At 48.2% G+C, this 11,292-nt stretch overlaps 1 protein-coding gene across 1 annotated transcript; it reads left to right on the plus strand.

Moving 5' to 3' along the window:
• The first annotated feature begins 2,173 nt into the window (after positions 1-2,173).
• On the plus strand, positions 2,174-10,843 carry LOC146276709 (rho GTPase-activating protein 8-like). The gene is made up of 13 exons (XM_084701893.1): positions 2,174-2,255; positions 3,335-3,406; positions 4,910-5,056; positions 5,609-5,696; positions 5,885-6,016; positions 6,374-6,460; positions 6,564-6,662; positions 6,792-6,902; positions 6,999-7,072; positions 7,206-7,283; positions 7,708-7,836; positions 8,239-8,342; positions 9,390-10,843. Exons 2-13 carry the CDS (start codon positions 3,340-3,342, stop codon positions 9,585-9,587), a joined length of 1,314 nt encoding a protein of 437 aa, XP_084558019.1. The 5' UTR covers positions 2,174-2,255; positions 3,335-3,339; the 3' UTR covers positions 9,588-10,843.
• Positions 10,844-11,292: the final 449 nt, after the last annotated feature.

An 11,292-nucleotide genomic window follows, 5' to 3' on the forward strand; every position in this document is an offset into this window, starting at 1 on the left:
AAAATATTTTGAAATCGTTTCTACCGGTCTCTGGTGCTACTGATGTCTTGAAATAACTCCCTCTCTCCATTGAATAGGAATAATACAACCCAATTCCTTTCTTTCCATGCTTTGCTGTTACTGGGTAACTAGGGCATGCCAAACACAAAGATTCTCTGTATCTGAAATGCTTCCCTGGTGATGTAGAATATGGCAGCCCTGTATGCTTCTATCAGAATTTGTTTGTGAGAGAATCATGCCCTCCGGGGTTCTCCTTCACTCCGCTGTCACCGTGAGAGCCATTAGAGGAGCAGCTGTTGGACTCTAAACCTGATAGCGCTCGCAGTTATTCATTTCTGGCTTATTTCATTTGGACAGAGCTCAGACCGAGGACAAAGACACCCATCGCCCTCCCAAGACCTTCCCCTCCCTGCTCCTCGCTGCCCCCCACCCATACACCCAGTCCTAGTTTAGCTTACTGTTCCTAGTTATTAGAGCAGTGAAAGTGAGGATTAACAGGAACACGCTGGCCAACTCCGCTGGCTGTGCAGGTGATGGGCACATAGCTTGGCATATGACAACAGGGAGAGTAAGCTGGCAGTCATGTGGACCGGCTCTTTTATCGTGTTGTGTTCTCTGGAGCTCAAAGCCCACCAATCAGAGCTCCAGGGAGTCCATGGGTAGAGGTTTGAATTGCACAGTTGGTATGAGGTATCATTCCTTTGACACGTCTCTGTGCTAGAGAGCTATGGCTATAACGTGTATGTGCATGTGTGTGTAGGGGTGTGTGTTCTTCAAGCTGCTGTTGCAAAGCAATAGTACCGTAAGCACCACCAAGTTGGATCCTATCACAGAACATTTCAAAATCACCTTACGAGGGCAACTGTTACAATGTTTCTGGAATTGTCCGCTGACTACATGGACGGGGCGACCGCTTGTCAAAGCCAGATCAAAACATTGTTTTCTGTTTAACGTGGCGTTCCGCCTTTCTCCAGTAGATGTCAGGCTTTCTCTAGATTTTGCCAGGTCAAAGTCAGATGTGCATCTGCATTGTATTCATGTCACGAATTCTGGATTCCTAATGAGTACATGGAATACCAGTTTTACCAGACAACAAAGCATGCCCTAGGATGTTATAGAGCTGTATTTGTAGGAAGGACATAAAAGGTCAAAGGAAGAATGGTACCATTCATATAGTCTTGTATGCCTCTCAAGGTAAAACTAGACATGATACATTGTGACGGTTTACACAGTAACAATAGCTTCCTGTTCTCAGCAAGGTCAGAGTGTGACAGTCCTTTCATAAGCTGTGCATCTTATAGACTCATTTCACTGAATATTTGTTCTATGTGAATGAATAACTATAAATGTGACATCATCAGAGTTACTGGCTGTAGCCTATGGATAGGCTATATTGTGTCCTGGAAACTATTCCATCCTCACCTGACATTTAACCTTTGTCTCAGTGATGTCACAGGGCTGTCAGTTGTGACTGCCTCATCTTCAATTGCTCTAGAGGGGGCTCCGTATAATCCAACACGCCTCAGAAAACCAGTAGCCAATCTGCCAATCACTCTCTCGTGAAGCATCCATCAGGAATTGGCATTTAAAGTGTCTGAAAATTGGCACACAGCAGTAAAGCAAAGGTGCAGACACACTTGACTGACACTTCTGTCCAATTAACAAGACCTTTGAAAAGACACTGGAGAGACCCGGCAAAACTGTCCACCAAATGATCTGAAATATGTCAACTCTGAGTTGGATTATGAAATATATGTGCCAACACATCCTCATCGAATGTCTATACAAGTGTAAAGCAAGGTAAGAGGAAAGGATTACTTGGAGTTTCACTGAAGTATTGCTTGTTGAAAAGGATGTGCAAAGCAGAAATGCTAGGATAAGTCAATTTCCTAATATATTTCATTCAGCCTCTATGTACCATTACTCATCAGATCACACACAAATTGCTTTTTTTTATTTTTCCATCTGGTGTTGGTGTGGGTGAGCCTGCATGCCTGCCCTAACTACTTGTAGTGAGTAATTTCCTTCTGTGGGCCTATATGTCATCATTTGTATTTTGTCTACACTACCGGCATCCGTACTGACAGCATTCCAATAAATTTAACTCAAACGAGGAATCTCAAGTTCTCAAATTACCTTGTGAAGTTCAAGGGATGAGCATGCGCAGTCGGTACCCGACAGTAAATATGGAGTTGAGTTCAGGAACTCCAGGAACCACGTACGCGTAGCATGCGTTCAGTGCTGGAATTAATAAGGTAAGCATCCCATCCTATTTACGTTTTTTGATAACATTTAATGTTTAATGTTTCTAGATTCATTTCGACTTTCAAGCGTAGGCCAAGATATGGTAGCTTAAATAATGCTACTTCCTACTCCGCTGGTGGTCATCAAGGTAATTCTGTCGCTACAGGTGTTGAGAAAACAGCAAGTTTAGAGTATAAATGTTTCATGTGGGGCAATCATAAGAGCAACACTGTTAAGTAAATTCACTTTATGATCTTGTTTGTATTTGCAAAGTGAGCTGCATACTCTCCAGGTGTAAACCAACTAGACAGGGCCTTAATGTTGAATGAATCGAATGGGACACGATCTTTGTGGACCTCGATCTCTGTGGACCTCAAGTAACCTCCATTTGAGTTAGTGATGTATTTAAATGTGCACATTAAAAAGAGTAGCTCTGCCGTTTGCAAATGTTTCACACTGGAAGACAAAGGTCTGTCTTTAGTGCTCTTTTCTAATGTCTTGCTTTCTGTGTGACCATATTTTGAATACACCTTACTGGTGGCTATGTATCATTGATGGGCTACATATCAAGTGTTGATGATTCACTAATTGTTAGTTAAGTCCCAGGTTTTGATGGGCTGCTGCGCTTCACACCAGCAGCATGTTTTGTCATGTAAATAAAAAACTGGTCGTGACTCGGGTCTACAGTAATTTGCCTCCCTGGTGCGGTTTGCTATATCGCACACAGCTGAGCCCGTCTTTGTACTGGAAGCCTCAGCTGTCAGGAGAGCGTGTTATCTTGCCGTCACAGAGGATGTGGTGCTGAGAGGCAATTGCTTCTTTTCACTACTGCTGTATGTTGTCTCAGACTGGCCAGAGCGGCTGAAGGTTGGCCTTTTCTTACCAATTTTTAATAAAGATGACTGACGTGTTCTTTGTGACTTGAGCATTGACTTGCAGGTTTCTTTTCAATGCCCACAACACGAATCGATTGTTGATTGTTGACACCTTGTTGTTTTTCCTGCAGCACCTCTGTTTGTGTCAACTTGATGTTGTTGAGATGTTTACTCTTTTTTTTCCGCTTATGCCTGATGTTATTTGTTTGTTTTAGTGCAAATGCTGAAGTCAATACAGACCTCTACAATGATCTCAACCACTGACCTTGAGCAGCTTGCTGAAATAGGTGAGAGAAAGAGAAAACCTTTCTGTTTATGTTTTATTCAGTGACAAATCATACTTGGAATCTTTCAAAGCCATTAGTTGGGTTGGGTGACATACTGTACTTATGAAACAAAGGGGAAACCATGCAGTAATTTAAAAAATCCCTTATAACCCTGATGAGTAGATAAGTGGAAATGTTCAAAGGGGTAATAAGTGAGCTCAATCACCTTGTCTCTCTAACCAAAACATCCAGTCCCGACTGTACCAAGGTGAAGACAGACAATCACCAACAGGTTCTGTTTCTTTTAAACCACTTTTTGTTTCTATAAAACATGCTGCACCATCCTACACACCCAAGCTATTTATAGCTGGGCATGCTCGGAAGATGTCGCCTGCAAGATGGAGGATGGGTCATTCTCCAGATAAGACTGGCCAAGCTCATAATTACATCTGGAGGGGCTGGAGCTGGTAGCTGTGCGCTCTTAATTAAACAGCCTGGGCAGGGCTGACTGGACCAACATTCCCTCAGCTCTGAGTCACCGCCCCCCCCTCTCTCTTTCTCCTCTTTTTCTCTACTCTCTCTGACTCTCTCTCTCTCTCTCTTTCCACTCTCTCCTCTCTCTCTGAGGGAGTCTAATGTCACTCGGCCATACTGTGTGTCCACTCTCAATAGACTTCAAGGAAGTCAACCTGGAAAGACCCCACAATTACCAGAAACCATTTTACGTGACGTCATTGTCGGCAAATGGCTCTTTTTTTGTTTGTTTTTTTAGCCAATTGTTCAAAAATCGGTTTCCTTCCACCCAACACTAGGTGATACGATATCTCGACTTCATCCTAAATGAAGCCCGTCAATATTCCTGAGAGACGAGAGAACACGACAGTGGTCAGGCCGAGTTCTACGATAGGATTTCCCCCTGCTGACCGCTCAGTCCACAGAGACATGACTGCTGCTCTTGGCAAAGAAACTCTGGTAAATATGACCATTGTCCACCCAAAATCAACAGCTGGTACCCCTCCTGCCCCCCGGGGCCCTTTCCTCTCTGCTATCAGACGCTGTATTTATAGTGTGCTTCCCGGCCCAGCGAGCAGAACAACAACAGATAGCTGCCACAGATTGCACTGTGAGTTTCCACCCGAACCTCGCTACACCGGCCGTTTTGATCTTTTTATTTTCTTCTGTATTGTCATTTTTGGTGGGGCCAAAACACGAGCGGATATATCAACACAGGAAACGAGGCGTCCAGAATGGATGCAGGGACAAGAACTGCCTACAGTGTGTTGTCGATGCATCATAACAAATAAATGTATATCTATATCATATCAACTTTCCCGCAGGTGGTAAATGTGTCATATCAGAGATAATAGCTTTTTCTTAAACGACCATACTGGGTCGTGGACGTTTCTCCACCTATTGAATTCGGACAAAGGCGGAACCAGCGGTCACTGTCACCTTGCATACTGCAGCATCCATGATGACCCAGGGATTTGATCCGAGTAACGCGTGCCACCTTCCTCCTGTCAGAACTCCTGAGGGACGAGGAGGAGGAGGAGGAGGAGGAGCAGAGTGACGCCGGGCCGCCTCCCAGTTTTCCACCCCGAGGCAGCTTCAGCCAGGACGCCACTCATCCGTACTACGACGTGGCTCGCCACGGCATCCTCCAGGTCACAGGTGAGCGCCGGACTGCCGCCGCCGCCCGCTCCGCTCACTCCCCCCAGCCACCGTCATCTCCACGGCTGGAGGAGGCTGTGAGACCAGCGCCATGGGGCACACCCCCGAGACTGATGGCGTTCGTCTTCATCGCGCAAAAGTATTTCGGGTCGAGCAACACCAGCAGTGTGTTTGCGGTGCTTCCGTCATCCATGCAGTATTCAAACGACATCACAAAGGAGTCCTAGAATCATTTTCGCGTGCGTGCGTGCGTGTGTGTGTGTGAAATTGCTTTTCTAAAGCGAGATAAAACCTTCTATTCTACAGGAGGGTGTTAAGAATGCAGTTGATGATGAAAGCCTTGCCCCCACCCCCAGCAGGTGTATTCAACCTGTTCCCTGATAACCCCGGAAAACGAAACATGACCCCGGTCCACAGTGATCTCCTCTGAGATCAGATGTGGGGCTGAGGAACAGGGCCAGGGGTGAGCGAGGATTACCAGCTCTCTGATGCCCCTCACTCCCCTGTGCTTTCTCACCCTCCCCATCTCTCTCTCTCTCTCTCTCTCTCCAGGGGATGACAATTATGGCAGGAAGCTGGTAATCTTCAGTAGCTGCTGCATGCCTCCATCCCACCAGCTTAACCACCATCGCCTGCTGGAGTGAGTCACGGGGGGGGTGTCTGTGTGTGTGCGCGCATGTTTGGATGTTTTCCGGTCTTGCCATGTGTGATCAAACTCCCTGCCCCAAACCCCACAGATCAATAGCAGCTTTGTAGCCACAGTTAGGCCTGCAAGTGCTGTGCCGCGCTGTGCTGCTGAAAGCCCCCTGCTCTGCCCCCTGTCTGCAGGTACCTGAAGTACACCCTGGACCAGTACGTGGAGAGCGACTACACCGTGGTGTACTTCCACTACGGCCTGCGCAGCAGCAACAAGCCCTCGCTGCGCTGGCTCCGGGACGCCTACAGGGAGTTTGACAGGAAGTATGTCCCCTCCGTAGACCTCCCTCATCTCAGCCCGGCTCTCCTCAACTCCCCCCTCTCTGTGCACCGGCCCCCAAGGAGGGGAGGTTTCCTCGTAGGAAGTGTATTTACATGAGGCTTCCAGGCTGATCGTTTAGTCCTTCCCCAGAGAGTGTGTCTACTAAAGACTCTGCTCAATAATTTAGGAGGTGTGGAGGGTTTTTATTATTAATTTTTTTAGGTTGAGGGGAATTGGTTAACGTTAAGAAAAGCCAGAGCTTGTAATATGAGTGGAAGATTCCATTTTCGACGTCGGTCAAGTATATCCATTCATCATCGGTGTGACTAAATATTTTTTTCTTCTTGATAATCCTCAAGGTACAAGAAGAACCTGAAAGCGCTGTATGTCGTCCACCCGACAAACTTCATCCGTATCATCTGGAACATATTCAAACCACTCATAAGGTATCCCCCCCCCCCCCCCCGTTTGGCCCACGGTCAACACAACGTCAGTCTCCGACCCACCCAGGGCCTCACCTCCCCCCGCGTCTGTCCCTCCCTCTCCCAGCCACAAATTCGGGAAGAAGCTGACGTACGTCAACTACTTGGCGGAGCTCCGGGACCACCTCGACTGCGATCAGCTTGTCGTCCCCCCAGACGTCCTCAGGTACACGTAGACCCACCCACCCTTCCCCGGGTCCCCCCCTCCCTGGGTCCCTCTCACGGCCGGGCCCCCCTGCGCCCCACAGGGACCCGTCCATGCGTTCACCCCGGCCGTGTCCCCCTCCCCCCGCAGACACGACGAGAAGCTGCGGGCCGCTCAGAAAGGAGGCCCCCCGCCCTCGGTGAGGTCCCCCCCGCCGCGGCCCCCCCTGCCCACCCAGCAGTTTGGCGTCAGCCTGCAGTAGTGAGTGTCTGGTCGACGGAGACCCCGCGCGCCCACATGCCGACCTTGTCGCCTGAATGCCCGACCTTGACCTTTTGGAAATGTTTCCGTCCACAGCATTAGGGAGAAGAACCGCGATGTCGTGATCCCTCCTGTGATGTCCCAGACCGTCACCTACCTGAAACGGAAAGGTGGCCTGACGCCTCGGATTGTTCTGCTTGCGTCGGAGGGAATGGGGCCATGTTAGCAAGACGCTAACTCCTTATATGGCAGTACGAAACTCCCTTGCATTGTATTTCTAATCTCCCTCCATCCCCTCCCCAGGGCTCCAGACAGAGGGCATCTTCAGGAGGTCGGCGCGTGTGCAGCTCATCAAGGACATCCAGAAGCTCTACAACCTAGGTGAGCGCCGCCGGGGTCCGCTAATGCCAGTGGCAGCTCTTTATCTCCCTCTACCAGGAAGAGGGATCAATAGAGCTCAATCTCTACCGGCTCAGAGTACAGATGTGCACACGCCCGCCTTGTTACCTAGAGAGTCCTCAGATGGCAGTAGTATCCAGTGAAGTTTCCACTTAATGAATCCGCCCCCTCCACACGCACACACACATCTTGGAGATGGTATCAGTCCATTATTAGCCATTATCGGATGATCATATTATCATTGTATGACTCGACATGCAATATGTATGCACACTGTGCGGTTGACTGTATCACTGCCCAACCATAAATACAATACTTTCAGACTTCCACTCTACTGCTATTGCCAGAGCAGCTCATGAATGTTCCGGAACGTTCCATCTCCCCTCCCCCCCCCCCCCCCCCCCAGGGAAGCCGGTGAGCTTCGAGGAGTACGGGGACGTCCACGTGGCGGCCGTCATCCTCAAGACCTTCCTCAGGGAGCTGCCCGAGCCCCTGCTCACCTTCCCGCTGTATGGCTCACTGCAGGACATCATCCGTGAGTGTGTCTCTCTCTCTCTCTGTCTCTCTGTCTCTCTCTCTCTCCCAGACGAGAGTGGAGGGGAGGGGAGGTGGGGTTGTTGGAGCAGAGTGACACGTGGGGGCCTTTGATGGAGGAGAGGGAGGCGGAGGCGAAGACAGAAGGGGGGGGATGGTTGTCAATCCCGATACTCGACAACAAGACCTGGCCCTGCGTGTGAAGGCTTTCAAAGGGAACCAATTACGGCCCTCCTCCATCATTTTCAGATCCAGTTTTGTGTGTTCACCTTTCGGGTAGGGCCGAGGTGCGAATTTGCCCCTGTACGCGGCGTTGGATAAAAGCGTCTGCCGAATGAACACACCCATATTATCCACGCACAAATACGGGATGAGAGCTATGATCTTCTGTATTCTGTTTCAGGAGTGGAGACCAGTCTGAGAGTGACCACATGCATGCAGATCGTGGGGAACCTTCCAGAACATAACTACATCGTCCTAAAGTACCTGGCATGCTTCCTTCACATGGTAAAGCCGCAGGCGCACACGCACGCACCGTCTGAACATAAAGTATTTGTCACGCCAATGCTGCCACTGCAACACCTTAAGTTAAACTCACTCTGTTGTCCAGATTCCCCCCCAAAAAAACATTCCTCATGCAGAGACGAGCATATGTCGCACAACCTGTGATTTTGAGAAACCCTAAAAATAGATCAGTTTCATTATCGTTTTTATGTCATCACTTTCCATCAAGCTAGCCCTCCCCCCCCCCCCCCCCCCCCCATGGCACCAGCTGCTCCTCCAGAGTAACACTGTGGTCTCCCCCTCATTCCACATGCCGCCTCCGTGCTACAGTAATGCACTGCTGTTCCAACTCTCTGTGGATGATCAATACAGAGCCACTGTATAATCTGGTGCTGACATCCCCCGGGCGCCATTAGTCCGCACGACAACCATTTAATCAGGGGGAAACGGAGACACCTTCCAGGGCACAATGTTTCTCCGCCAAACCCAACCAGCTGGCTGGTACATTTTCATTCACCAACATCCATTCCATTTTGCATCACTTTTTTTTTTCTTTCCTCACTACCCCAGATACACGTTCGTTTTACACACAAAAGTCTTGATTGGAATTGATCCAATTAGAGAGGATTTACCAGATGCTGTGTGGGACTAAAACAAGGGGCTCTTATTAGCTTTGCTGGAGTGCTTTGTGGTCCTGCATTTACTGGAACCATGCCCCTTTCAGTTTCTCCAGTAAAACACATCATTGGGAGGTTGACAGCAACGGTTTGGAAAACTCCTGATTTACTCCATTACCCATACTACTTAGTTTTCCATAAAAAAAAAAAATGTGTTTTACATTATGCCACAAATACCAGGACTTACTTATATCTGGTAGCATTTTGCAATGTGACCATGCTTTTCTAGTTATTATGTCCCACAATCCTTTGCGCTGCGGAAGGAGTCAACGGTATAATAGCTAACCAATACAAACCTGTCCTGACTGCATGCGACAGTGACTTGTGACTGGAGGCCAATGGGGTGATACTGTTTCCCCCCTTGTGACGGCAGGTGTCCCAGGAGAGCATCCACAACAAGATGAGCCCCTCCAACCTTGCCTGTGTGTTTGGGGTGAACCTGGCCCGTCCCCCCCAGGGCTCTGTGTCCCTGACCGCCCTCACGCCCCTCAACATCTTCACCGAGCTCCTCGTCGAGCACTACCCCACCGTGTTTGGCTCCCGCTGCCCCCCTGGACAGGTCACGCCCTAAGCCCAGCCCCGGGACGGCCCCGGCTGGAGGGTCAACCCAGCCCTGAGAGCCAGGATAGCCCCTGGCTTTGCTCCAGCCCTGGCCCCCTGTCCCCCAGGTCTGGCCCGGCTGCTCCTTGACACAGCGCCCCCATTACCCAGCTGTGAGATGCGGGCGCCTCGCGCAACGACATGTTCCCCGCTCCGTGAGCCTCTCCACGGATGGTCCGTCGGCCCCTGTGCCCTCGAGTCAAACGGCTCTCTCAAAGATCGCACGCCGGATTGACTTTTTTGCCGCCTAAAACGTGCATCGCGCTGACCCGAAGAGCGATTTTTAACAGTGCCGGACCACCTGTGCCTTTTTTTTTTTTTTTTTTTTGAAGACTTCAAGCCAAACCACTTTCACCCTGGAAATACCAGAGCTGGCGTTTCCGTGGCAACGTGACGTGCAAGGGGGGAGGGGAGGACGGAGCGGGTCCTGCGCTAACCATGACGGCTCTGATCTCGGAGTTGATTTCGGCTGCGTGTCCAGGATGTCAAGAGAGCTGACAGCAGACCTTCAGAACAAGGTGGTTATTATTTCATTAGCTTTCTCTCTCTTTATGGCCCCCTGGTTTAAACACAGACTGCAACACTCAACTGAACCTTGTTTGCTAGCGCTAGAGGGTACAAGCAAAAGCTTTCACGTCTGTAGTATTTTTCCACCCCAATTTGTAATTGTATACTCGCTTCTCGGTTCAATATCGCTGTGCCATTGGGAAGCAGAGGCTTTTTTTTTCAATTTTTTTGTAAGTTTTAGAGTTCCACTGACGTCAAAGAAGATGATTGGTCGATTTGACCTTCAGATCCACCTTGCTGCTTTGAAATATGTATGTTACTGATATATGCAAGCTACTGTAACCAATGCCTTATGCATCTTGTATGATATACTGTCTGTGTTCCACTCTCAGCACTCTGCATCGTCTGTTCTTTTGGTCTGTGTTTGTTGGCAATATGGTTAAGGGTTTAGGCTTCAGGTGATTATGCAAACATATTTATTGAACTGTAGATAGGTTTATTTTGACTACTGACTTATTGTTGTTGTAACTACATTCCTATTGTCTAATTTGACCACATTTATGTGCATAGAATACAGTAGTACCAATGATTTAACCCGCCACAAACATTGACATGACTGAGTACACACGCATGGAAAAACATTGACAGTTTCACCAAAGATTTGTTCTGGAATTTTGTTTATTAATGATTAAACTTTTCATAAGAACTTGGTACAAAAAAGTGAGACTACTCTTAACCATTTACCAACTTCCATCAATCAACTTTTAATGCATCATAAAGAAGAAAAACTACATTGGCATATGTAAGACAAACACTTTTCTATACACACTATCCACCGGGCAGTCCCCTTGTTAATGACAAAGAAAAAAACACTACTTCAACAGACTCTCCTTACCGATCTAATAGTATTGTGTAGTCTTCTCTCTCCCTTGCTACCACCCCCTCATGGCGAAATAATATTTTGACCATTGCAAGCTAAGAATGCATAATTGGCAAACAATAAAAAAAATCAAATGTTTTGTTTTCATTTTTTTTTTGTTCATTGTTAAAAGAATATAAAAAAACGGAACTTCATCTCATTTGTTCAAACGTTTGTGTCGAGTGTATTAAAATAGATCTGTATAATATGCACTGCACAGTTACTCCCGGAGAAGATTCTGAAAATGGGC

Source organism: Hypomesus nipponensis, chromosome 7 (assembly GCF_054491055.1).
Source record: "Hypomesus nipponensis isolate SF chromosome 7, ASM5449105v1, whole genome shotgun sequence".
NCBI classification, from domain to species: Eukaryota; Metazoa; Chordata; class Actinopteri; order Osmeriformes; family Osmeridae; genus Hypomesus; species Hypomesus nipponensis.

Excerpts from the sequence above, each read along its gene's own strand:
- LOC146276709 (XM_084701893.1), top strand. The coding sequence starts at position 3,340 with ATGCTGAAGTCAATACAGACCTCTACAATGATCTCAACCACTGACCTT. Across the intron at positions 6,017-6,373 it reads TACAGGGAGTTTGACAGGAA|GTACAAGAAGAACCTGAAAG; the intron begins GTATGTCCCCTC and ends ATAATCCTCAAG. Across the intron at positions 6,663-6,791 it reads GTCCCCCCAGACGTCCTCAG|ACACGACGAGAAGCTGCGGG; the intron begins GTACACGTAGAC and ends CTCCCCCCGCAG.